Raw genomic sequence first — 27,685 nt, forward strand, 5'->3', positions numbered from 1 at the left:
CAAGGATTTCACAACCTCACCCCACAGCATCACCCCTGCACCGTGTGATCCTGTTCAGTCAGGCTTAACAGAAAGGCACAAGAAAGTAGAGAAAAAAGGCACAGAACATAGAGAAGAAAAGAAAGCAAAGACAAAGAAAAGTGAACACAGTTCAAGGCTTCGAACTCTATTAATTTGTTCTGCATTTTCAGTTTACGTTCCATGCAGTTGCTTAAGTTAAGAATGAATCTGCCTGATGACTGCTTTCAGCGAGTTTAAATTTATCACATCTGTAAGTATAGAGAAACAGAAAAAAAATCTGATCCACTACCCTGGAGTGAAACCCACGTCATTTAACAGAACGATCTCTGAAATCAAACATGAATCTCTTAAACAAACTGCATTTTGCTGCTAGTTTTTTGGGTTCCTTTTGTATCAACAGGCAGTGGATGTACTTACATTTCAGAGGGTCACTGGAAAAAGCTACTAAAATCCCAGCTGACCTCAGCATCATTCTGAAAGCCTCTCAAATTCTGTGTTGCAAAACCTGGTTGCAGCATCAACGCAGTTTTCTAACGAGAAAATAAAACGTCAGACACAGGCCACCGTTTAAATCATTTATTTCAGTAGGAAAGTTTTTTTGAAACCTGTACTTAAATTCATATGAACTAGCTTATCCAAACACACATTTTCACACACACACACACAGAATAAAGTATTAAAAAAGTGGGAGAACAAAGGCTAGAGGACAGCCAAACTGCACATCACTCCATGAGATCATAGTGCAATCTCTCTGCCATTGTGACACCTCATGCCTGCAGGGAATATTACAAATGGCTCGTGTTCACTGCGCGACAAACTTGACCCCCCTTCCAGTGACGGTTGGTCCTCACAGGACTGTTATCACAAGTATACGCATGATTTCCTGGTGCTTTTCATACTTCAGCACAGCAGTATCGGAATGGATGCTCCCTGTACGCAGGAGCCAGAAGTGCCTGGAAATGACACACCCAAGAATCCTTTCTTTCTTTAATCAATTTATACACTGCTTTTCAGTTTTATGTGTGAACAGCTTAGGAATGGTAAAAAATGCCTTCAGAAAACACATGTGAAGGCCAGAACCTACCCAAATAGAGAGAAATAATAAGCTAATAAAGCACAGAAAAGAAACTGAATACTCAGGACACTTGAGTCGCTCCAGAGCGGAACCAGGTTAATGGCCACTACCCCACGTGAGCTGCAGGAACTTGCATTTCATTAACACCTTTTGTCTCAGCAACATAAACTTCAAGGAATCTTGTCAGCTCTGTTCTGCAACAGGCATAGCTAAACGCAGTAATGTGCCTCTTCTCCTTTGAGATAACCCTTCTATTGTCTTTGAGGAGTCTTAAAAAGCATGAGATGAATTTTCAAATTATCCTTCCCTTTCCAACTTCCAAATTTAGAAACGCTGCAGTAAAGCTGCTATGGTTTTATAAGGATGCGTTTCAGGAAAACAAATATTTAGTTGCTTAAGAATAACACATTCTTTCTTTCATTTTCCCTTCCAGAATTTAGAAAGTCTTGCTACTAAAGCAATCTCTAGCAGTTGCTGCAGCAAGTACAGTACTCTCTACATAGTGTTTGCACTAGAAATACAGAACGCAAAATTGAGTTCAGGGGATATTAGGAATTATCCAAGCCTTCTCTTGCCCCAAACATTTTTTTTTTCCTGTAGTTCTTATTTTACATTAACAAAAAACTTGTAAGGAATAAATTTTCTCATAAGAGTACTCTGCAATGTTTAAATCAAAATGGGAGAAAAGCAAACTCCTTTCTAATAATGTGAGCTCTTAAGCTCGCGGGGTCTAGACCATGACTGGGATGACCTTTTGCAACTTTCCTCCCTACTAAATCTATTTAGAGACACACTAAAGTAAAAATAAATTGATTTTGAAGAACTTTGAGCTACTTCTGATAAAAGCTGAACAAATCCAAGCTACTAAACACCTCTGTGTTTTTCCCAAGAGGTTACACAAATACAGAAAGAAAATACTAAAGCAACTCAAGCCACAACTACTCTGTGTTGATCAAAACAACAAACTCCTGCAGAAATGCGATGACTGTAAGGAATGTCACCCCTCGGTACACTGAGGACACTGTAGGCAAGTCTGCCACTGTGGTACTCTCAGCACGGAAATAAAGGAATTGGTCTTCAAGTGAATAATAAGGCACTGACAAAAAGTCCTCCTTAAATCCAAGCACTCATCCTCTCAATCCATGACAAATTATAATGATGGTTTTAAAAAAACCAATAACTCCTACCAACAAGTAAACTGTCCACTCGTATGGATTCTTCTAACAACTTTCCCAAGCCAAGTCACCCTATGCAGAAGCCACTTTTAGAGAAAAAAAATAAAGAAAAAGGACAATACTTAAATAACAACAGAAGTTTTCAAACTTCCCCTCGTAGGGAGAATATGCCATTAACGAGTGTGGCTGGGTACCAGCCTGGGTGTCTTGATGCTTCCAACAGGCAGGAGCCTACAGCCAGTCACAGAAAAGACTGGAACTACTAATGCTGTGAGTTACTACACCAAAAAAGGGACAAAGAGTGAAGAAAAATGCTGCTGCCAGAGCCAGAAGAAACAAACATCCCATGCTTTATCTTATCTTGATTTGGACAAGGTTTGTTGCTGTTAACTCAAACCACAAGATCACTTTGTGTCTTACCAAAACGGACCTCGCCTCCTCGAGTGCCTTGGCAGCACAGGAACCGCAGTTACTCCTGCTGGGAGGGGAAGCATTGCCTTTCAACATCTGTTGTGTCTGACACTAACAGGAGAGGACTGTTGCTGAAAATGTATAAACGCAAACAGAGGAGGCTGAATTTGCGAGAAATATTAGATGAGATGAACTTGCTTCTAGCGTGGAAGACATAACTCATAAAATCCTGCAGTGGGTTTTAAAGCTTTCTTTTGCTCCCAGTGTGTTTTCAAATACGCATACTGCTACGAACGCTTCTCTTGGTAAAAGTTCAAGTGCTCTGCAGTTGCTTTTTGTGAAGGGAAAGTGAATCCTCTGGCTCCCCAGGAGAGACTCTATTACCTCAAGCAGGAGCTAACACACCTGTGTGACCAGTGGGCTGCCGATGCGCCAGCCGCAGAGCCAGCAAATGATGCCTGCCAGCACAGCGCTCTCCTTTCACATCCTTCCTAAGGAGGGTACGATTTCCACAGTTGTACAAAAGCGCCAACACCAACATGCTTTTAAAAGTGGGTGCTATAGCTCATTCATTAAGTACTCGTGCATTCATTTAGTATTTGTAGTTTTAATGCCTATAACTTGCCTATAACTTGCACCTAAATACACAATGAATCAAAATAGCTCGACTAAGACTCCCTTGGCACAACATTTCTGCTAATGAAATGTGTCTGGGATGAGCGATGTTTACGCAAATGATCAGAGTTTTAAAAACTATCTCCTTATTTTCTTTCTAGGAACAATGGAATAGAAGGTAGGATTGGAAAACCTAGCCAAAACGAGCACAGATTAAGTTAGAAAGACAAAAGTTAGCAGTAAGTTTGCAACAAACAGTGCAATGCTGTGTACTTCTAGTGCATCACACCAGTGTCACGGACCAGGCAGCCCCTGTTGTTCCACCATTCCCTACCACAGCAGTTGGCAGTCAGCCAGGGATAAGCATCTCCACGCGAAGTCTTGTTAGGAACATCTACTCCAAATGCTTTTTCCTCATCTCCCTCCAAATCAGGGGACTGTTAAGGGGCATCTTTAGTTTCAAAATCAAAAAATTAAGAAATGAAGTGACAAGTGTTAGCTGGAGTATTTCAGCAGGTATTAACAAGATAGAGAATTAGAGCAATACAATAAAACAGAAATCAAAAAGATTTCTATAGCTGCCAACTATCATAAGAAGTCAGGATGACAGTCTTACCTGAATACCATGAGCTCATTCCTGTCTTTGTTTTCTCAGCAATGGCTTTAATTATTATTTTTTTTTTTTAAATCCCCTTTTTTAAAAAAAAGGGCACTACTACATTTCTTAACAGCATTTTTGGCTTGTCTGAGCCTTTCTAAAGCTTAGCTAAGGCACCTTTCCCTTAGGGAACAAACCCACCACCCTCCTTCTGGGGACCATTTATCTCAAAATATGTAACAATTCAGGATTTCTGTGTTGCCCTGTAGGATGTGTGGCTAAGCAAGAGATAAACAACAGGGAAGTACTGAATTGCTCACTGTAACAAGTGCCAGTAACAGTTTCCCTTTCGTCATCAGTAACTCCAGCTATTCTGGCTACACATTTTAAGGAACTCCTCCCACAATATTCCATCTCTCCCACGAAAACCAGCATATCTGAGGGTAGAAAATCAAGAAGGAGTAGGAGGCCTAGGAATAATGAAAGTTGGTAACGGCAGCAATTTACTACATGATCATTTGCGAACTGTTTTCCCCCACTATCTTCCTACCACAAAACCCTAACTCAAAACAGCTGGAAAAATTAAATAAAACACAAACGACACCTCCTAACCTGGCTGTCTTGCTGTCTTTAGCAAAGCTGCGTGATATCGGGCTGTGGCTCCCAGCATTCACTAACAGAAGGACAGATATAGTTAAGCTGCAATGAACCTATAATAGCTTATTTAAAATTTCAAAATCCACAGGCTATTATCCACAATGCTTAAAAGAGTACACACACTGTTAAAAAATCACATCAAGTTATTTTTTAAATGAAAAAAAAAACCAAACCCAAAACAAAAGTTGTGCAAAGTCTACGACAGTAACACTGCTGGCTACGAAGATGCTGCTTTTACTCTACACTCAACATGGGCAAACTTGAGAGATGTGTAAATTGCAGACGGATTCAGCACCAGCAACCCCTTTCCAAAACAAGCGACTTTGAGATGAGAACAGACCATGCATTCCCCTTTAAAACCACAAAAACAATTGCAAAGGGACACAAATCCCTGCGGTGCTTGTGGTGCAATCCTGACAGAAGCATCCTTCTACTGTTTTCTTTCAAACAAGAGCCAGTTCACAAGAACAATTCTTGGAAACACGAACCACTCCGTTATCCTCTATGCCACCACGTGGTTGGGGTTGGGTTGTGTTTCGGATTTTCACTGTGAGACCGGATGATCCATTTTTTTTGCCCACCCCCCCCCCCCCCCCGAAATCAGAACTTAATCATGGCCATTCAGAGATTAACTTGACTCTAGATAAAACCCCAAAAGTAGATTTATAGGCTTCTACTCAGATGCAATAAACAAACTGTACATTTTCAAAATAATCACTACTAGTAGAAACCTTTATTAGACAGTCAGAGAACTCGGCCACAGACTGGTAGGTAACTTATTTCTTTTTAAAAAGGAGTGTTCATGGTGGACTCTGCAAGCGTATTTACGGCCACTAAACCACAACGGCAATGGAATAGTTACTACTTTTTCACAGACTTCGAAGTTCTGATATCCGAGTCATATTTTGGACAACGTTTCCTTGCTTTACAAACATCATACTTCCAAAGATTAAAGAAAGACTTATCATCCAGGAAACTACATCTAAGTGATGTCAAGGAAACCCAAATAAAGAAGGAATCAAAGTCTTAAGCAAAAAACCACAAATATAAAGCATGGCTCCCTTTTTACAACTATGTTTTTCTCTGTGAGTAATTTCAGTGACCAGGAATTATTCCTGCCAAGGATGGAATTTTGATAGACCCACACTTTTTCTCTCCTTAGGTTATCCTACCTTCTAATAAATCACCTATTTGCCTGAAGATCAAAAAGGCTTCTGTACGTAAGGTCTGCTTTAGGCCATGTTATTAATACCACACAACGTCAACTATCTTGACCAAGACAGATAATAAAATCAATTATTGCCAAATGAGAACATGAAAGCTCGAAATTGTGCCTCTATCTTTGTATAATGTCAAACTTTTATGTGATATTATGAAACATCATACACTGACAGTGGTCCCTAACTGATAATTAACCGATACCCAGAGAAGTAAAACAAGTCAGTGAACTCTACCCCTGGTGGTGTTTTTTTTTTTGTCATTCAGCCTTCGGATGCAGGAGACTGACAGGTGTAGAAACAAAAGGGAAGAAAACACTCAGTTCTGACCCAACAGTGCTTTCAGTTTTGTCTCTTGCGCGCACGCGCACACACACACACACACCCCGACCACCCAAACCCCTTGAACTACATTTTTAACCAGGAATTAGGTAACAACGTACCAAAAAAAAAAAATGTTTGGTGTGTAAGTGCTCAGACTTGGTGCCACTCTTTGGGAATACGGCTCCCATACAGTACCAAGGGCTGCAAACTTACTGCTGGTGAAAGCCTGCAGTTGTTCCATTTTTGTGTAGGTCTGAGAGAAATAACATTGCTCCAGGCTGCGTGGACCTGGGCCAAGCTCCCATCGAGCACTCCTGGTATAGTCTAAACCACATCTCTAGTACCAATTTTACCCGGTTCATACATAGCTTTTGATACAACTCTTCAATACCAGCTTACTTGTTTTCTTAAGAATACCTAAAAAGGTGAGTTATTTCCAAAATTAGTATAAAGTTAAAAGAAACTCAAACTAGCTACAATCTAATTAATTCAAGCACAGCACCGCCAGAAGTTTCACACACACTATTTGGTGTTTCATGTTGGTTTTCCTTCCACTCTTTTAAGGCAGTGGTTTCCACAGGTCAATTCAGAGAATATAACGAAGCATGGTCCATGGCAATTCATGTTGCGACTCCATGTTTAGTTTGGGGGATTCCACCCCCCAACCACTAGTGGTTTTGTTCAGGGCTCCAGAGTTCAGAGATCAAGTGGACAGGCTCTGTTCTGGCACAGAATACAGCTGGCACATTTTTCATCAGGACCTCGTTCTCAATTATGAGATGGTTCAAAGTGTTCTTTTGTTGTCTTGAATTAGCCTATTATTCAAAGGTCATCAAGTTGGCAGGAACCTGAAAACAAAAATATAAATGAGAATCAATGTTATGTTGGGTAGTAGTGATTTAGATTCAACTGCTCCACTGAATTTGAACAGCCACCTGTTCAAATGCACACTGTTGATGCTCATTTTGTCTGAAAAACAGGGGAGGAGGAACGCAACTGTCATTCAGCAGGACAAGTATACTTAGAGCTACAGAAATCCCAGGTATAACCAAAATATTGAACTCCTAAGCGGTTTATAATTTTATTATATGGCCTTAGATCTTACTAATTTTGATGACATTTAAGTTGTCAGCAATGCAACCTCAACATGATAAATCTCAGCACCAAACTACACAAGCAGAACCCTCTCACTGGAGTCCCAGCGAAAGAATTTTTGGCACACAGCTCAGCGATTGATGTTGGCCCTCTAGTATTTTTAAGACTAATTTGAAAAAACAAGGCATAAACACTTGCCTAGGCTTTTCCCATAGGAAACCTGAATGCCTGCTGCAGACATCACTCTCTTTCATGAAGATTAAAGCTAGTTTGCATTACATTAGTTTACATCCTCATTTTCTCCTCATCAGGTATTTGCCTGACAGCAACATCTCTCGTTTATTCAGGTTCTTAAAGAGCCACCACATTCCTGATGACTGTCAATAAATACCCAGTTTGGTCAGATTTGAAGCAAGCATTTCTTGCTTTGCATTCACCAGTTACCTGTAGAAACAATAACGACCCACTGGGCTAAAGTTCCACCGTTAAAATTAAAAATAAAATCTATTAAAGTAGTTCCCAGTGTTATTCAGCTGGTACCTATGTTCTATTAAAAAACACATTTAAACATGCAGTCCTTCTTAGGCAGCCACACTGTTAACAAGCAAAAAAGACCTTTGATTTTAAACAGTACCATAAAGCATCTCTCTAGGGACAGCACTATTCAGGAGTCAGATTACGACCCACAGAAAAAATTCACAGGATCTTTTCTCCCCATCATTTTTACTCATTACAAACTGACCTTTGTAATCTACGTTTGTATGAAGCACTGCTTCTTCTATAAAAGCAACTGTGCTGCACAAATCCACATTCAAACTACACAACATGCCAGAAAACAAAATATGCAACAAATGATGGCAGCAGAGCCTTGGCCTTTTAGTGGTAGGTTTGGGGTTTTTTTTAATTAATCCTCCGCTCCTCCTTTTCTTTTTAAAATCTCCTACACTTACCTTTACTCTGCTGTCATATATTCCACAGGGGCCCTGCCAAGATCCCCAAGCCTGCTTCTTCTGCACAAGCTAGGGGCTGACTCCTTTAAACAAGTCTGCATTAAATTGTATTGTTAAGCCTTAATAAATAAAAGCTGTCCTCAGAGGGCAGTTTTCAGGCTTGCCTGGAAGTCACCATATTTTTGCAAACTCTTTGCCACTATCTGCTACTATTCCCAGCCAGGAGCTGCTGGGAAACTTCTACAGCCAGGAACACAATCTCCTCTCCTTCGCACTGTCTCAAACCCTTTCGAAGTTGCTTCTGCAACCCTCCTTACGCCTTAGAGTCTTCTCAGAAGCAGAGCTGAACAAGAAACCACAGAAGGATCTGGAAAGGTCTTCTCAACCTTCTTCCCCCTTGAAATTCAGTAGTACTTTTGCTTTGGGAACTCCATAAACGAATGTGCAAAGGAAAAGGGAGATTTTGGGAAGATAAAGTGGTAACTTGAAAAGGATTTTGCTGATTATAAGGGTCAGTAAAAATTTACAGAAGAACAGAATTTAATAGGGGTTGGTGTAGTCTTATCTTCGTTTCTGATTGACAGAAAATTCTAGTCTTGCTTTTAAAGCCTGTCAAATGTACCCAGGACTGAACAATGTTTTTAATACATTTTAAAAATACATACAAACCACAGAAAACATGCATGCCCAACACCTGACAAAACAGCACAACAGGGGAGTTATCTGGACTTGACATTGAATGCCATGATTTACAGCTTTTTCTATAACTGTAAAATAGCCTTTTAAAAACAAAAATGACAAAAATCCTACCACTTGGGCAGATATTTTAAGAGCTTTTCTTCCACTTCCTCAGTTGCTTTAAATTAGCCTCAAGATAGCGCCAAATCTTTCTTCATTACCAGACAAGCACTGAGGATTTGTTTGCAAAGACACAAACAGGAAAGCTAAGGCAAATCAATAGGCATGTGAAATCAATGTGCAGGCTGCTCAGAGTAGATTGTTCTTCACCCAGAGCCATCAGCCACAGCTCAGTCATTCGGAAGGTCTGTCAGTCTGGAGATCTTGACAGCTCATACTCCTTTTCAATGTCTTGCTCTCACCTGTTGTCTGTTGCTTTGGCAGGCAGCGCTCAGGTGTTTAAACCAGAGCATTGCATTCATTCTGTTCCCAGCTTGAAATTTATATGAATTTCCTGAGAAAGGTAGAGAAAAAAAAATGATAAAGAAATGAAACAATATTACATATTTAAATCCTATCCATATTCAAATAAGTCTAAATTAAAACTTTATGAAAAGAGTTCATAGAAGAAGGTTTATATAACTTTACACTTTGTCTGGCACAGGTGCAACTTAATTGTTTGACCTAGTGCAAGAGAAATTTCAGCTTGCCAGTATTCCCTTCCAACATTCTGGATTTCAACCAACGTGAGCGTCAACTAGGAAAGAACAAAACGTTTCTCAGAACTATACAACAAAAACGATTTTGTTCATTGCTATTATTGCCATTTGTTTATAATATAATTTCATCATTTTTAATGAAGTGCAAGACAGCACTGAAATGAACTCTAGAAAGCTACATTCAAAAATATTTGAAGATTGTTCCTAAATATCCACTCTGTTCAACATAATCCATTCCAGAGCAGTATTTTCAGTGCCTGGTGTTACACACTGCTTGCCTGGGCTCAGAAAGGCCAAGTATTACAAAAACATTTCAGGTTGCTGCTGCTGAGTTTAAGCTGACAAGCATTTGTAATTTACATGACTATATCAGTGGTACTAGAATAGATGCTCAAAAATAAAATGTATTAAGACTTGAAGCAAATAAACAATGTTAAGCTTCTGTATCAGAACTCCTGAGGATGCTTTTCTTGTATACTTCGAAGTGCTATGGAAAAGTAACAACTTCTTCACAGTTTAAACTGAAAGGAAGGTGCTACGTTGGAGTAAAGGAGAGCAAAGTCTCTTAGGTTTGTGCTTTTTTTTTTTTTTGGTTTGGTTTTTTTTTTTTTTTTTTTTTTTTTTTTAACCTGTTAAGAGCACTACATTTGAACAGATGGTTTGGTTTGGGGTTTGTTTTTCATTTGGACAGGAGAGGGGACCCATCAAGCACCTAGCGCGAGTACCGAACTCTTTTTATTGTTACCTACATTTTCACGTATGTGAAAATGCCTCTGAGTGGTCTAAATGCAGTTTAAAAGAACACGGATGAGTACTTCCAATAAAAATCACAAGTGGATTTTTAAGAATACAGAGCGTTCTTAGAACTTAATGAAGACTCCAAGGATTCTCCACAGACAATTGTTTCCATAGCATTCTAAAGACAAACATGAGCTGTTGGAGAGCAGTTGAATTAGTGAAAGGTAACATCCTTCCGGTTTCATTTAGTTGCTTATGAATACCTCGGCAAAGCAAATGTTCATCCTGCTGCACCCCTGCTTACCCTTCTCAGAATCGGTCAACAAGAAGAGATCTGGATGTTCAGGGTCATCTGCCATCATCACCATCCAGCCCACCACCGACACGTTCTTACTCGGCGTGGATTTGAACTGAAAACACAAGTAGACATGTAGACGAAAGGAGGGCAAGAAGCTTCAGCCACACCACACTGAACAGAACAAGTATTCAAAAGGGCAATACTTAGTGACGCTGTTAAATACACAGAGTAACTGCAAAGGAAGCATAGCACTTCATAAACTTAAAGTTTATGAATTTTAAATGGAATTAGTGAAAACAGAACTTACCACAATGAATGATATTCAAAACAAATTAAAAGGAATACCATAATTCCCCCAAATGTGCGTCAGATATCTAAACTGCACTGCATGCATACTACAGCATTCCTAGCCACATCACTGCATGTGTGCAGGAAAAATTGCATTAACAAATGCACAGCTAATCCCTCCGCTGTTAACAAACAGAAGAACTAAACTTGTCTGTGTCATAATTATACAATGTTAACACACATTAATTATCACAGTAGCCTGGAGTTACACAAAGCACAAGTCCTGTGGACAAGATAACACAACCATGTAATTATTACAACCTGACAAACGAAATGGATCAAATAAACATTACATGCTCATTTATTCACAAGATGTTCATAACGATATTTTCCTGTTTGACTTATTGCTCACACATTGACATATAACTTTGGCCTCTCCCAAGCACACCACTTCTATCCTACACTAGTCCCTTTCTTGATAGCTTCTTGGTCACACCCTCCTTTTCAGTCTCCCAGCCAGTATTATTTTCTACTTCTCGGCCTTCTTCCTCTCAGTTCCAGGCTACTTGTCCAGTAACTCCAACTAATTTCCAAACCACAAGCTTCCTTCTCCCTGGTCTCCCTGCTTATCCATTAGCAGACCCTCACAACTAACCTCTTATTGCTTGCTCAGGCAGTACCGACTCACTCCCCAATACCTCACTCATTCCATTTCTCTCAAGTCCTTAATTGCCAGATCTCTGCTTCCCACATTTATGGGTCCAACACAGACTTCCCTCATCAATCCTAGCACTCCTGCCCTCTGCAGTGCTTAATCTCACTTCTCTGCCCAGAAGTCCAGCTCTGCTAGATGCTAGTCCTTATCTGATGTGTCTTCCACCTGTCTACCTAGATCCCCATTCCAATCTCTTTATTAGCACCTATTTTGACCACTGCAATTACCTTAAAAACAATAAAGCTGAAATGATCTCAGGGACGTTTCAATTTATTAAAATTAATTTACAGTTGTAAAATACTTTTACTTTTTTTCATACCAATGCCCCACAGTAGATTTACAATATTAAGCACTGAATGTCCTTTGCTTCATTTTAGAACCACAGCTTTACCATTACAAATCTAGAACTCTGTTTCAGCAAAAGGAAGCATTACTGCTGCTAAGTTTGAGGATATCACAAGCAAAGCAAGAGGTTATAAGTATATTCTCTGTATAGGAATATAATCACTTTATAAATAAAATTCCAGTGCAAGTCTAATATCAACTATTCTAATCTGTGCCATAGATCACCTGGAGACCCTGAACATCAAGGTGAGTTTATCTGCCTGGGACTTGTGCAACAGGCTACATTTAACAGCTTAAAACATATTAGGACTTAAAATGAACAAATGTTAGACCAATATTTGAAACAAAAAGCATTTAACCAAGTTCAAAATAATTTAAGAGCCCTGTCTCTCTGTATCTCAGAAACTCCAGAACGCACCATGTGTCTACTGCCCTCTCCATGTTGCTATAGTTACCCTTGCAGGAATCATCTATCGCAAGTTCCTACCAGTCATGTTCAACTGACATTTGCATAACGTCAGTGGAAATATGAAAGCTTGGAAACTTGGAAGAGATGCCTGGACAGACAGCTTCAGCACAGAAGTGATGATGACTGCTCTTAGGAAAGACCTGCCTGCCTGGCTGCAGAATGGATGCCCTTTTTCTGGTACTATTATGGATAAAACTATGGGAAAAGACCATTCCGCATAAAACCTGTAGAACTGCATATATTAAAGCTCAGTAAGTCTACTGTGTTTGGGAGGCAGACACATTTGGTAACACCTCATACGAAGAGGAAGTAAATCATAAAGCTCTGTCAGACAACATTTCATTACAGTAAGGGCTGGATAATGCAACTTCTTTCCAAAAGGAACCCAAAAGCTCTTTGGAGGTTCCAGTTAGCAATGAAAAACATTAAGGAATTTTATTCGAAAGAAGGAATAAAGACAGGGAAAGGGAACAAAATAAAGACATAGCTCATGAGTTCTTAGAAAAAAAAAAAAGTACATATTCAGGATTTGCTATGGGCATTGCCTTGAAAAAGAAGATGATACAGCTTTTACCCTTAAAGGGATCTGCAAAATGCCAACTTCCAGGCAGTACTACAAAGCCATAATAGGTGATTTTCAGAGAGGTGGGAACTTGAGTCCCAAGCAGTTTTAGCAGGTTACAGATCAACAATGCTCCTCCTGTACTGCACTATTTCTAGAATTTCATTGAAATAGCACATTTGCACTTTCCCATCTTGGTTCTATACCATAACAGTAGGTGTACAATATGTGATATTGCCATGCAATCAAAACTGCCAGAACTTGCTTGCTTTTGATTTTATTAAAAACATCTAGTTAATCATGGTACTTCTCCAAAAAGTAAAAAGCTCCACACAAGGGAAGTGTTTCCTGCCAGCATCAATCCGTCATCACTCGAAATGTATGTCAGTTTTCCATCCCTGTGCACGGCTGGATTTGTATTCCATGTTTATGTAGTCCCCCAGGGCAGTTCATTCTCCACCGATGCACAGAGCCTTGCTAACAGCAAGTCTGCTTTGTTAATATGAAGGGAATGAAAGCCTCATTGTAATTTAACGCTCCTGGTCCCTCTTTCCTTTTTTTCTACAGGCACCTAGAATGACACTCACTATACAGATCGAAAACTACATAGCTCTGGCGCTAGGCTTCACATAACTGATTGTTTCTGTTTGGAGCTCGAAGGCATTTATTTATAAATCTTTGAATAAAAAAACATGAATTAAACTGCGAGCAGACTTCTCACTCCAACCTTTTGGCACCTAAAAATTTCCTCCTCCTCCAAATCTCCCATTGAGATTTTACGGCTTTCTAATAATTAATTTTCTCTGTGTCTGGACATACTTCCTAGAATGACGGCCTTCTTTATCAGAGTAGTGCGGTGAAAGTGTCGGAACTACAATTACCGAGTTTCCTGGAGTGCCAATAAATGGGACTAATTCTGAATATAACATGCAGTAGAAGGCTTGGGATGAACAAGGGTTCATGCTCAAGTGTGAAGGCTCAGAAAGTGTCTGTTGCTTTTCCAAGTACCAACAAACATGGAAAAACCTTTCATGCATGCTATGTTGTCACAGAAACTGGCAAGATTTTTCCAGCCTAATCAAAACGCACAGGTTTTTCATGGGTGTAACTCACATTTTTCAGAGCGAGTCCTTCCTTTAAGACTAATTTCGAGTTGGCTGTTTGTACTTTGTCCTTTTCTAAAGGTGTGCAAGTTCTACAGTTTTATCACAGAAGCCTGTTTGTAGGTACTATTTCAGCACAAGAGATAAAACCTTAAGCATTCTATATACATTCCTTTAGATTCTCCTCTACTACAGCTCAGGGCCCTGAAGCTCACATGCTCATTATAGACAATTTTCTACTACCACAGAAATAACTGTAAACTCTTCAATACTTAGACTGTTAAAGATAATGAGCTTTGTATTTTTTCTTAGGAGATGGACCACAAGACAATTTGTCACATCCAGGTATCTCCTTTCCTTTGGGCTACATTCACATCTAGAACACAGGCTATCCTGGATGCAGGCCTTTGACCACATGCTGTGAGAAGAAGAGCTGGCTTGTCCGCATGCATAACAGAGGAGATTTCGTGCCCTTTTTGCTGGATTACACTGGGATTTTTATGAGGTAATTTTCCACAGAGGTTGGCTATTATAAGCCTGGAAGAGCTTTGAGTGTTGGCGCATTCCAAGTCCTCAGGTTCAGCTGCCTGAAGCAATAGCAGCAGCAGAACAGTCAAAAGCATGCCTGTAATCAAGACACATCTACTGTGAGAGCTTTAGCCAGGAAACTTTATATAGCAGCCTGGCTTTTTCATTGCCAGCGTTCCTTCCCATGTGACAGAAGCCCTGAGAAAGGAAGCTGAAGACAGATGTTTATGCAGCTCCAGAAGATGCCTGGAATATTTTACCTATGCAAATCTCAAATGTATCAACCTTTGTATTGGAAACCTGATTTGAAGTAGACGGCATCATCCTTTTTATCCATTTAATGTGGACAGTAAGAAACCAAAACCTAGATACAGCCTCAAACTCCTATTTTGCAGAACAGACCTCACTGGACAATATTTGTACAGTGATCATGCACTCACGCACGAGCTGCCTACAGATGGCTGACTATGGTTTATCCTCTCCATTAACTTTCTTTCTGAAAATGCAACCACATGTGAATTGAAGCATGACACTTGACAAGTCATGTTCACAGACTCCAGAACAAAAATCGCTGCTTTGTACAATAACCTTCTAGTGAAATGGACAGAGATCTGATCAGCCGATAGCCAGGCTAAAAGTACAACACAGCCTGACTGGCTTAACAGCTCCTGAGCACCTATCACTAGGCTGTTCCACAAACTGGAGCCTCTCCCTCTAATCCCCCAGCTTTGGTCCCCCACCTTAATTCCAGCACAAAGGTTATTTTCTATGTTATAACCACTTTGGGAGAACAAGCTTATGTGCATTTACCGTGAACTATTTGTTTAAATAAAAGAGAGTCCAAACCATAGCGAATGGGTATTCAATCATCTTAACCATGATTGCACCTGGGAAACCAAATCAGAGACCTGAGCCTCAAAACACGCTTTGCATCCACAACAGAACAAAATACATTTGCTGCCCTAAAAAGCTAAGAGCAAGACACAGCTGTCTATAGACAAATCCAAGGTTGTGCTGGATAGTTCAGTTCCACAAAGCTAACTGTTAAAAACCCAGATCTCCTCTAGTAGTCATTGCTTTCTACTACCACTTCCCCACCTCCCTTTCCTGTGAACAGTGTTGCTCAATCTCTGCTCAGTATTCGCAAGCTGTAATGCTGGCAAGCTTCTGATGAGTAATCCTGCCAGGGCCATGAACTTGAATGTCACCTAGCAGCTATCTGCAAACCTCGTTATTAGTCTGTTGGCACATCTGTGGACAAATAAACATGAGAACATATGGATGCGAGACAGATTTTAGCTTCTCAGGCACGAGTCTCTGTTCACTGGTAATTTAGTCACTGTAGGTATCACAACACATCAGTTGTTGACTTGGGGAATATTGAAAGTCAACTCAATAGGCTGAGAAAACTTTTGGAAGGTAAATGGATATGACTGCATTTCAAGACAAAAGTAAAGGCTTTTGCAGTAACAAAGACTCAAGAGGATCAGATACCAGATGTCAATGTTTACATTTTTTACCTTTTTGCTTCATTTACTTCCATAAAGAAAGGGCAAGACCATTTACCTGATTAAATTGTTATTCTGACGGAAATATATAAGCAAATGGACCACAAAAGAATTCTATATGCTTAATTTCCAAAAAACAAAATTACCAGATATACCTTTTTTCCCAAGTCCTCTAAACACATATGTTATTTGTTTTAAAATATTTACACATAGTACTGAAAAAGCTTCTGACTAAATAGGTACAAGCATGGTAAGTAAAGTCTTTTGCCGTTCAGTATGATGACAGACAGTGGACAAGAGAGACCTACAAACACAAATTCTATTCTTAAATGAAAACAAAATTTTGGCATAAAACCTAAAGGGATCGTATCAGTAACAGGAGCACAAAGTCTGACATCCCCAAAATTTTCTTTTCCATTTCTCAGCGTTTCCAGAAAAAACAAGCAACAAACTGTTAGTGACATAATGCCAGCACCAGTTCTCTCTTGGTTCTTTCTTTTGCTTTAATACTTTGCACTTCTGCTCACGGTAGCTTACAAGTCTCCTTTTTCTTTTAATGTGAGAGACTCATACCATAAGGTTTTCACTGAGAGTAGAGGCAAATGCAACCAAACACACACAGTTCTCTAAAGACACTGAGGAGGTGGTGTGCATGGCTTACAGGGCTTTGGTCTGGGCTAGTTCTGTCTTGCCTGGCAAGCCAAATCAAGTAGAAATTCTTAACTTCACCCAAGTGATCAAAGCTGGTAGAGGTGGGGCAGATGGATGATGGCAAAGAAACTAGGCCAATATTTCTATGAGTAGTTAGATATTATTACATTATTCTGAGTATTATAATACTGCTTTCTAAAGAACTACTTTTATTAAAAAGTGTAAAATCATCTCTGGATTTGTAAAATTACATAAGCTTTATGCAAAGCAAATGTTTTCCAGCGACAGTTGCCATAAATTAAACTGAAACACTGGCCAAGGCAGCTAGCTATTAAGTAATGGTTCTCAGTAGTGAATGAACTCAGACAAAGATCCAAGCATCTCAAATTTTACCCAGCTTCTTAACAGAATCTGTTAGCAGCATCCTCTTCCATTAAAAGTAATCATTGAAAAGAGAACTATGCACACGTGACATCCCTGGAACACCTACTGAAAATCCTTTTATTACTTCCCCACCTAAGCAAAGTATTTTTAGCTTCTTTCAAATAAACCTGCATGGAATAAAAGAAAAGCCAGCATCATATGGTATGCTAACTCTCTGCTTAAGATGTGAAGTGTCTTGTACTCCATTGTAGCTAAGGGATTTACAGGATTAAACAGAAAAAAGAAGTAGTCTAATTTTATATATGAAATCAGGACATGCTTAATATAACATATAGTGACTTCTCAGTCTTTCCACATCAATGCCTGTTTGGATTTCAAGCAGGAATAAACTGCTGCAAGACTCAGAGATCAAAGATATCACTTCTACCTTGGAAAAGCAGACAGACCCAATGACATAGTTCCTCTCCTTAGAGACCAACACAGTCAAAAAGACCCAAGGCATATGCAAAGCAGATATTCTTGGTGTAGCATATAAACAGGCATGATATTTCCATTAGGGCAGGTCTGTATGAGGTGACTGACTGGAAGACAGGACAGCGCTGACTAGAAATCATGCAAGTCCTAAACTACTCTTAGTGTTTACATCAGGAAATCGCATTTGAATTTTGGCAGAGGATAGTGGAATACGCCTCATTTACATACATGTTTCCTCTCTGTAGCCTTCAGGGATTTTGCAGCATAGTAAAAGAGTTGGGTTCCACACAGTGCTACCCAGTATTTTGTCCAGGATGCTACCTAGAAAGAAAAAGGGAGAGAAAAAAGTGCAACAGGTTAAGTGAAATGTTTTGTGATATTGAACTGTGAAGTAGCAGGCATCATCCTGCAAGAATAACTAATTCTCAGACAAGCCATCAACCATGTTTCCAGAGTTGCTGTTTCGAGTTATTCCTGTGGGCCTATGAATGCATTAAGAACCTCGAAGGCAGACAGAACACGTGCCTCTCCTCACTAATCTGAGAAAAGTTTTCTACATTTTACTCTCTATCTCCTACAACCCTTATTGAACACTTCATTGAGTTAAGAGTACAGTCGTCCCTTTCTTTTCAATTTTAAGTGCTGCCGAAAGGTATCTCCTATGGTTGTGAATACGTACTTGGATTTAGAAGATAAAATTCAAGCATTTGCAATGCAAATGCTAAGGGTTATCATCTATCGATAAATTGTTAGGATTCACGTATCATTCAGGAAGACAAAGCACGCTCCTTTCTTTTAAAGTTATCAGTAATGGTAAGAAATTTTATATAGCCTTACACTTCTCTTCTGCTCCCTAGATTATGGGTACAGCCTTATAAACTGGATAAAATCACTGAACAGAAGAATGCAAACTCTAACACTGATCCCAAACCTTAATCAGCAACGCAGAGGAGATCTCAGATACGAATTTAATTGCAAAAGGACACTTTATTGTATATATAACTGGGCAAAGGAAGAAGGTGGGAAAATGAGTTAAAAGTCTTACTGTAGGTTTTTTGCCTTCTTTCAACAAAGTCTTCCTCCTGAGAACACCTTGAATAGTAACTGCTCCTGGATACAAATGAACAGCCAGATCTTCAGATTCTAGAGAGCTAAAAGGAACACGTGAAGACTTGTGTGAAAAACATTTTTCCTAAAGTAGTTTTCCAATCATTACCACAAATTAATGCAACCAGCTGTATTTTAATTTAGAAATGTCACCTTTTTATTTATTGGACTTCATTGTGGAAAAAGACTTTGGCTGTTACAAGGAATTGCTGTTGTGGAATTTACACTCACAAGCAAAAGTGATCAGAAAAATTAGTTAGCCAAACCAATAATCCTTAATTAAAAAAATTAAAACTCAAGACATAATGAATACAGGAACAATTAATTTTAAAAAGCAAAAGTTTGAAGTACATTCACACTGTAGCTATACGTGTTAAAACCTCTCTTTCAGCCCTTGCAAGAAAAGATTATTTTTTTTGTTAGAAACACTGGAATCATTAGCACATCAAACCCAGAGCATAGCTCAAACATGCACAATCTTTACTACATCTTAAGGCAAGAAGAGTGGGCAGGAACAGTAACACAGAATAGAAACCCAAACTACAGCTTTAAGGTGTTTTAATGCATCTGGTGCTCCACTAATCATCTAACCCATGTAGGATCTAAGGGCAATGGGCCAAAACAATTGCCAAGTACAGCACTGTGAAAAGAAAACTTAGCTTCATTAAAATCATGAAGCTGACTGACGTACCAAACATTTTCCATCAGAAAAAAAATTACAATAGGAATGATTTCAGTGTCAGTCAGAGCTCAGAACTGACTTCTGACCCCCGCAGCTTTCTAGAAAAGGCAAGCAATCAAACAGCACCTGAAACTCGCTTTAAAGTAAGCCAGGATTTGCTGCTTCATGCATCCTAACATTCATGTAAGTTCAAAGTAAACTGGAAATCTAGCAAACATAGTCATTGCAGCACCTACCGAGGATGATGGTATGGAGACAAGTTTGGACATCAATAGATGTGAGTATGAGTTTAATTCAGTGAGACAATGCTTTCTTCTTGACATGAAAAAAGTTTCACAATTAACAGCCATCCCTTTCCCAACTACCGTGCCACGCAGCTGGAGACAGCATTTGTATTTTAGTTAATCAGAATAATCAGTTGTATTACTAAATCAGCTTGAAAATAATATGTATAATGATTTGGGGCCAATTTTAATGAGTTACTCGTTTTAGTCATATTTCTTATTTCAGGCAAGAGGGGAAAACAAATTCAATACTGAACTTACAGCAAAAAAAAACGTCTCGAATGCCATCCATTAGCACAAGAAGCAGCTTTGTTGTCCACACAAGAACTACCAACACTGCTAACACAGTGGTGGGCAGTTAGAAAGCTACCTCTTATAAAACATTTTTAAGCCTTCATATAAAGATCCAACGGTTCAGAATTTGAATTTGCAGACCAGAATGAACAAAAGCCGTTATGGAGAGACAGTATTAAGTCAGAAAAGAGGAAAGCTTTAAGCCTGAAGATAAAGGTCTCTACCTTTATTTTGACATGTCAGTTAGAAAAATAACATCAGAAAACACCCACTTAATTATTAAACCAAACCAAATCACCAACACCAGAGGGAAAGTTTGACGCCTCCGTGTGCAGTGGGGATTGTACCTGCTGGCCTTCATGTGGCCTCGATAGCCATTTCGTGACACTCTTGTCCCCGGACCGAGAGAATGGTACAACCTGTTCCTGTTGGATTCCATTATAAATTGTACGTATTACATATACTTTTATTCACACAAACAGCATGACTGCTAAAACAGCACAGTATTTTTTTGTGTGTGTATGACAAAGCCACTTCTTCCACACAAGAAACAAAGGCTAATTTGATTTAGAACAATGCATGCAGGGGTGGGTATCATGGGTTTTATTTCATCAGATGTCCTCTTTGACAGTACTTATAATACTGAAGTCTTTTACTAGCAATGAAGGATAATAAATTTTGAGATCAAAGCCTGCATTTAGTTCTTAGAGATTAAATCAATGTAAAGGAACCATAATAACAAAACTCGCATGTCTTCAAATTCTGACTATAGATATTACTACCAAAAAATGATTCAAATTCTGTGAGTATTCACACAAGCTGTCGGGCTGGAAGAAATCAAAAGCACTATGAAGGTACCTGACACTGCTTAAAATACTGTTATATTAAGTAAAATTGAAGTTAGCTAAGCAACATTTTAGCTCTCCAGCTCACACAAGCTTTAAACTTAATATCTAAGTTTCGCATTTTAGAGTCCTGAACCTGATCTATACCGTTATCCACAGCCAGGACTAGTGGTCTAGATCTGCCCTTTGAACGCTGCTTTGCTTCACTGAACCTTGTTTTTCTGGATCAGGTCCCCTAGGTGACTGAATTCCTTTTAAGTCAACAGAAGCATATGCACCTCTTGTTTTTTAGCTGCTGTTTTTCTAGTTGCTCGTATTGTGCAGAAAGACTGAACATCAGCTCTAGTTCTGCAGAAGCAGGCAGTTAAGTACAAGACTATGAGAATTTTAGAGGCAAGTCTTCTACGCTGTATAAATCTAACAATCTGTCACCTGTGAGAGGGCTTTTGCATTTTCTGGGCAGGGCTGTCTTTCTCAGAACGGGAAACCTAAACAAGCAGCATTGTCATGTTTCAGTCTGTACTCAGAGCAGCACACAAACAAAACAGTCCTAAAGAAGGGACACAAAGTTCAGCAGCATTAAACAAGAATGGGTTTTGTTTGCTAATTTTTGGTTTGTTTTTAAAGCAGCTCAAACTATTGCCTTTGCTGTAGGAAGAATTATCAAAAAGGTACTAATGAATTACCAGCTACTAATCTATCCCAGAAAATGCTATCATTTGTTTTTCAACATAATTGGTATCTCTGAATTTACTATTTTTGCTTTAAGATACATTCAAGGTATAGACAAATAAAACAATAACTAAGATGAAGGAAAGAAAACATATATTTGTGTGTGTATATTTTGCATACAAATTAAACGGGTTTTATTCTTACCTTTAAGCTTTTTTTTTTTGGCATAACAAGGAGACTATTACTCTTGCATTCAAGCTATTTGAGGGATGTCTATTCAGAGACACTCAGGATGACAAAACTGAAGTTTCTCTTAGTATACCGCCCTTAATGTGATGTAACTGTCAAGACTTGGAATTGAAAGTCCTTCAAGCAATTTTCATTAGCCCAAAGGGACATCCCAATGCTGAACACTCTTATTCAATTTTCAAACTAAGTTTCTGTTGCGCATTAAAACAGTCAGTGACACTACTTCTCATCCCTTCCCCATTTGCCAGTTACATACAACATTCTGGAGGGCCAGAGAAACCAGGAGTATTTGACACAATTCCTTCTGTTACTGGGGAATCTGTCTGTGGAGTATCTAATTACTTAGGCACATTATGCAGATTTAAGCCTTCCTAAATAAAGATCCTGTTTCTAAATCACTGGGGAATACTGAATTCCCAATCGCATAGCACAGGGAGTAGTCATTAATAGCACTGGAAGTATCCCAGTTTTGCCAGAAGCTGTTAGTCCCACACAACTAATGCCTCTCCCTCACTTGAACACTCTTTACTCTTTTAAAAGAGTAGAAACTCACGGTACAGAACAGAAACGGAGAGATGCCCTGGCTAATTTTCTTAAATTAATATTCACATTTCAGTGTATTACCTAAATACCTAAATTACAAAACATGCTTCATCATCTTACAAACCAAAGAACAAACACAAAGTTGCTACATTATCTCTGGGAATTTCACACATGTTGTTTTCAATATCTGTAAGAAACCCATAAAATAAGGTCTGTAGTAACAGTTCCCAACTATGCAGTTCTTTGATCAAAATTTCTAGCAAATACAACTCGATAGCATGGCAGAAGAAGTCATCTACAGAACTTCTGAAGCTGAATAACCTGAACCTGAGTTATGGAATCAAACTACACGCTGTACAGTGCATTTCCCCGAGTTGTGGAAAGATGAAATTTCCACCGTTTACAATATTAAGGTACAGCTGTAGGTCTTTTTCCACGTTCTCGAATACACATGGGAAAGGACTTAAGTGGTCACTGTCACCTGAGAATTTTCAGGTATTTGGATAAGGAGCAAGACATTAATTCTGAACCACAAAATCTGACATTAGCAAAGGGCATCACTGTGCCTTCCCCCATAACATGGGCAAGTGCCAATGAAGTGAAGAGCAGCTGCAAGAGACAAGAGAGGTGGCAATGACAAGGACAAAGGGACCAAGGATGGGCAAAATGTTTTAGGGAAAGTGAAAACTGAAACAGGTAGGTCACATGAATAGCATACACAGGATATGCTAATATACAAAATAAAAAATCATTTGGGGTTTAATGGTACTCTGGTCAAGCTATTTAGAAGAATGCGGTGATGACTGAGACAATGAGACAAAAGCCCTATTAACCACAAGTGAGCAGAAGCTACTTCTCTGCTGCTTTAACAAATCCAGTGAATTCAATACAGCTTATTAATATACTTATACACAGAGCACTAAAATAAAGCATCACTTTCAGGACTGAGTGTCAGCGTAATTAGCAATGTCTGAAGAAAGAAATGCAGTTTTTGAGTGGCAGCTTTTCTTACCTTTCAAACGCTGGCCAGGAAGTCTCTTCACTGAGTTCAGAACCATCACTGCTACCTTGAAAAAGATAAGAATGAATGACAGTTTATTTCATCATCTACAACCCAACTATTTTAACTTTATCTGTGTTTCCTCAGAATAGTTAAGATTTAACATGTAAAACATACTTCACTAAAATACTAAAATGAGAATACTTTGTCATTTGCACCAGACATTTCATATTAACTGAAGCAGACATTTGAAGGCCTAGGTCTAGAAGAGTGCTAATAAAATGGGAAAGGGGTTTTCAAAATTTAAAGAACATCCTGAATGCACATTGGCCTGATCAACACAACAAGTGTTTAAAAAGAAAGGTCACTTATTTAAATAATTCCTTATGAAATCACAAATGGTCATGGCAAAGAGGCGCAATTTCACAACAGCACAAACTCATGGCTGAACCTCCAACATCAGAAGGCTTTGCTAATTTGAGAAGCTTTAAACTGCTTTTTAAAGCTATCTCACACTTATTACGAGATTACAACAGCCTTTCTTTCCTTCTGTGCTTTACAAGGTAATATAATATTACTGCAAGTATTTTAACTGGAACATCAAAATTAGAGGAAAACCAGAAAACCCAAGTATCTGATGCACTGGCTCATGGCAGATCCACAAATAAAATACTAACTTTGCAACTGCAGTAAATCCTATAAGCCCAAACATTAGTATTTAAATACAAACACAAGGTAGAGCTACATGTAACCTTCTCAGGAAAACAGTAAATACACATCACTATGCAAACACTTGTTAACAGAACTCAGCAACTTCTGTTACTAGCCATACTACAAACAATGTTCAAGCTGTTATCCTGCTAGCTCTTCACCTTTCAGACCAGATCAGCTTCCCATACCAGCTACCTACCCTCGCCCTCCACTTCAAGCCAACACACGTTTTCAGCTGCAGATAACAACTCCTCAGTCTCAGCCTAATGCCATGTCAGGCACTGCTAAAAGCCCACCTTTCGGCACACTAACTTGGTGGGTTGTTTGTTCTCCTGAACACCCGTATATAAAAGGAAGAATTTATTTACAATGATTTTCAGACAAACTGGGGGGAAAAAAAAAAAAAGTGAATCAATGTACTTTACTTCAGGGCTCCCACACAGAAGCAAAGGCTGAAAATGGGAATAAGTTCCCTGTAATTTTACATGGAAAATCAGCAGGGAACAGTGGGAACAGTGGAGGCCTGGAGAATAAGGATGATCTGTACAAAGGTAAGTGTGGATATCCACTGAATAAACACAGAGCAAAGATGGAGGCAATAAAAATTCACATGCATCAAGGGTAATTTCAGCCAAGAACCATGAAAACTTCAGCATGGACTGAAGTTCTCTCTGTGCAGAATCCAAGGGACAATGCATGCCTTTGCCTGCAAGCCAATTCAAGTGAGGTGCCTCTTTTCCAAACATTAGCTCAACATCCTCATATCAACATGATCTCTAAGGGACACGAGGTAATTTGTTCTCAGCTTGTCCTGAAATTTTCCTGAAGGAAGGTCCTAACCTAGTTCACACTAACATTATTGTAAAAGGGACTTGGAGAGCAGAAGAAGCTAACAGACATAAAAACGATGTTCCAGTGGAGCTATGCTCCTAAGCTAGGCATAAAGGTCAGCAAAAAGGGGAGCACAATACTCAACATGCAACTAATTATTTTCTAGATGTGTCTTTAAAATTCTAGTACTTCCATTCTAAGATCACTGATCCTTAAAGATTCAACTGCCTAAAAGGTTGCAGCAACACATAGCTTGCCCATAAAAAAAAATAAAATAGTTACTTATACTTCAGTGACTCCCTCTGTAGCTGCAAGGACAACGTATTGAAAAGCCATAATTACTACAGATGAGTATGTGTTCTTACTTCAAGGGACTGTCTGCAGAAATTTAGAATCACAGAATCATTAATGTTGGAAAACACCTCTAAGCTCGTCCAGTCTGACTGTCAGCCCAACATCACCGTGCCTGCTAAACCATGTCCTGAAGTGCCCTACACAGTTTTTGAATGTCTCCAGGGACAGACTCCACCACTGCCCTGGGCAGCCTGGGCCAGTGTTTCACCACTCTTTCAGTAAAGCAATCTTTCTTAATATTCAATCTAAACCTCACCTGGCACTGTTTCCTCTTGTCCTATCACTTGTTACTTGGGAGAAGAGACCAGCAAACAGTACAATCTATCAGCAAATCATCACTCTGGTGCCACAAGGTGGGTGGGTAAGAAGTAACTATAAAAATGATTAGAAGTTCTGTTCAGAACAGTTTACATCTGACCTGCACCATGGAAAACTAAGAGAATGTGTGTACTGAACTCCACATTGTTCTGTGCATGTTTATACAGGAATATCACCAGATGGATCATGAAGCATTCCAGGCAAAACTGGAGTAGCTGGTTAGAGTAACCTATCCAGACAGAGTCTGCTGTTATGGTAGAAGTCTTTGCAAAATCCCCAGACAAAGCTTATAGTTTCCTGGATTAAACAACTGTCACTTAAAATTTTCAGCAAATTCTATATCCCCATCATAGTGAAAAGCTTAATGAGTTATTTCCTTCAAACAGAAACATTGCCATACTCCGTGAGGCAATATGCAGTACCTTCACACAACAAGAAATGTGGTTCAGGGATGCGCAGAGAATCAGATATAACAGAATTCAGGGACAGGTATATAATAAGCAGGTATTTTGGGTAAGACCTCCCAGGTGACTGTCTTTGAGGAAGACTGTTCATAGCAGAATAATGAGATCTTAAAGTTCTGTAAAACTTCTAGCTGGAGGAATGACAATCCAGAAGGTTGGTTTTAAGAATGATATTTCTCAGCATGATGACTTTGCAAGAAAGGGAATCCAACATCTTGGACTGTTGCAAAGACAAGAGTGTGTTTCCCGAGCCATCTAAACACCAAAGAGCACAAATAACAGACTGGCACAAATAGGAAGCGAGTGTCTGATACCACTAGCAGGTGCAATCGAACTCAGCTGCAGGTTGCATTACTCTAAGCAGATGTAATAGCCCAGAACAGCAGGTCCTGGAATGTTTGTTAGCAGGCCTGTCCCAAACCTGCCCAAGTAGAGAATCTGAGCCATTTGTTGTGTTAGCCTACTTATGGATTTTGTAATAATTCAGGCTGGAAGGGACCCTGAGAGGCCATGTGGACCAACATCCCACTCAAAACAAACCTAACTTGGTGATCGGATTCCTGAGGACCTCATTTAGTCATGTTCTTCAAGAATGCAGTGTCAACAATCTCTCTGAGCAACCTGTTACTGCGTTTCACAACCTGCATGTGAAAAAAATGCTCCTTGCATGTAATCAAAACTTTTCCTGTTGCTACTTTGAGCACCACGTTCTGCAAAACAGGGCAGTAATTCCCATTTTCTCTAGTCACCCAGCCAACACTGAAGTTATAAAGGACAATTAAAGTCTTGCTTATTTCCTTATTAATATAAAGCTAAATCTATGCTATAGTAAGAAACACAACATCAGTATGATTAGAGCTGTACTTGATTGAGGCCCACATGACAGAAATTCACAAAATTAGAACCCACTACCAATAACATATTATGAAGTATTTTTTAACATTTAAAACAGGTGGACACATTAAAATTTTATCCAAAATGATGTTTTGATGGCAACTATATTAACTTTGCAAAGAAAGTTAAGCGCTAAGTGCTGTGCAGAATGATTTTAAAGCTGTTGTTTTTTAGAAAAGCAGAACAATACAGAACAGAAAAGCTGAAATGTTGTCTTTTCAGAAAGTTAAATGACTTTGGGGGATTTATAAACAGAAAGTTTCATTTGTGAAGTTTAATCTATACAGATATTCCCCATCATACTTTTAAAAGCAATGTTAATTTAACAAGAAGTGGGCCAAACATCACAGCTATGGATTTAATGCTTATATGGATGCTTATATAGACTTTAAACAAAAATCCGAAAGAGGCTGAATTTTGGCATTTGAACATCTCTTTTTAACACCTATATAGATTATCTCTAACAGTATTTTTTTAGATTCTAATAAAACTCCAAAGGATTTTTTGTATGACAAGAGTTCTGATACTAAAAAAGCCTTTTCCTGAAAAGCAGAAGCATATACATACATCCCTTTCTCCAAAACAAAACAGAGGTGAAAGGAGCTGTTTTTAACTTACTAAAAGTTTGATCCCTAGCCAAATTCTGTTTAAACATTAAGTGCACTATTTGACTATCCTCTCAACCGGAAACATTTCATTCATTCAGTACTTTAAAAATATATCACCTTCTTAAATTCTTCTCAAGTATGTACTCAATATTTGAGTTTTTCCAACAACCTCAAGCAGGTCTTCAGGTTAAACTTCATAACAAGTCCTTGGTAGATCAAATCCTTTCTAAT

At 39.0% G+C, this 27,685-nt stretch overlaps 1 protein-coding gene across 6 annotated transcripts in view; it reads right to left on the reverse strand.

The window, feature by feature from the left end:
• Positions 1-572: 572 nt before the first annotated feature.
• The window catches only part of RALGPS2 (Ral GEF with PH domain and SH3 binding motif 2), a 116,538-nt gene continuing 89,425 nt past the window's right edge, over positions 573-27,685 (reverse strand). For 4 of the 6 annotated variants that reach the window (XM_054072706.1, XM_054072709.1, XM_054072705.1 and 1 more), the window contains 7 exons: positions 23,287-23,341; positions 20,313-20,390; positions 18,644-18,749; positions 17,827-17,919; positions 10,578-10,683; positions 9,239-9,330; positions 573-6,941 (listed from right to left, as the gene is read on the reverse strand). In XM_054072706.1, coding sequence (XP_053928681.1) covers positions 6,912-6,941; positions 9,239-9,330; positions 10,578-10,683; positions 17,827-17,919; positions 18,644-18,749; positions 20,313-20,390; positions 23,287-23,341 — 560 coding nt within the window. In that variant the 3' untranslated portion in view covers positions 573-6,911. The remainder of the gene's footprint in view (positions 6,942-9,238; positions 9,331-10,577; positions 10,684-17,826; positions 17,920-18,643; positions 18,750-20,312; positions 20,391-23,286; positions 23,342-27,685) is intronic. The other 2 variants (XM_054072711.1, XM_054072710.1) reach the window with 1 other exon arrangement.

This window comes from Cuculus canorus, chromosome 8 (assembly GCF_017976375.1).
Source record: "Cuculus canorus isolate bCucCan1 chromosome 8, bCucCan1.pri, whole genome shotgun sequence".
In the NCBI taxonomy this organism is placed as follows: Eukaryota; Metazoa; Chordata; class Aves; order Cuculiformes; family Cuculidae; genus Cuculus; species Cuculus canorus.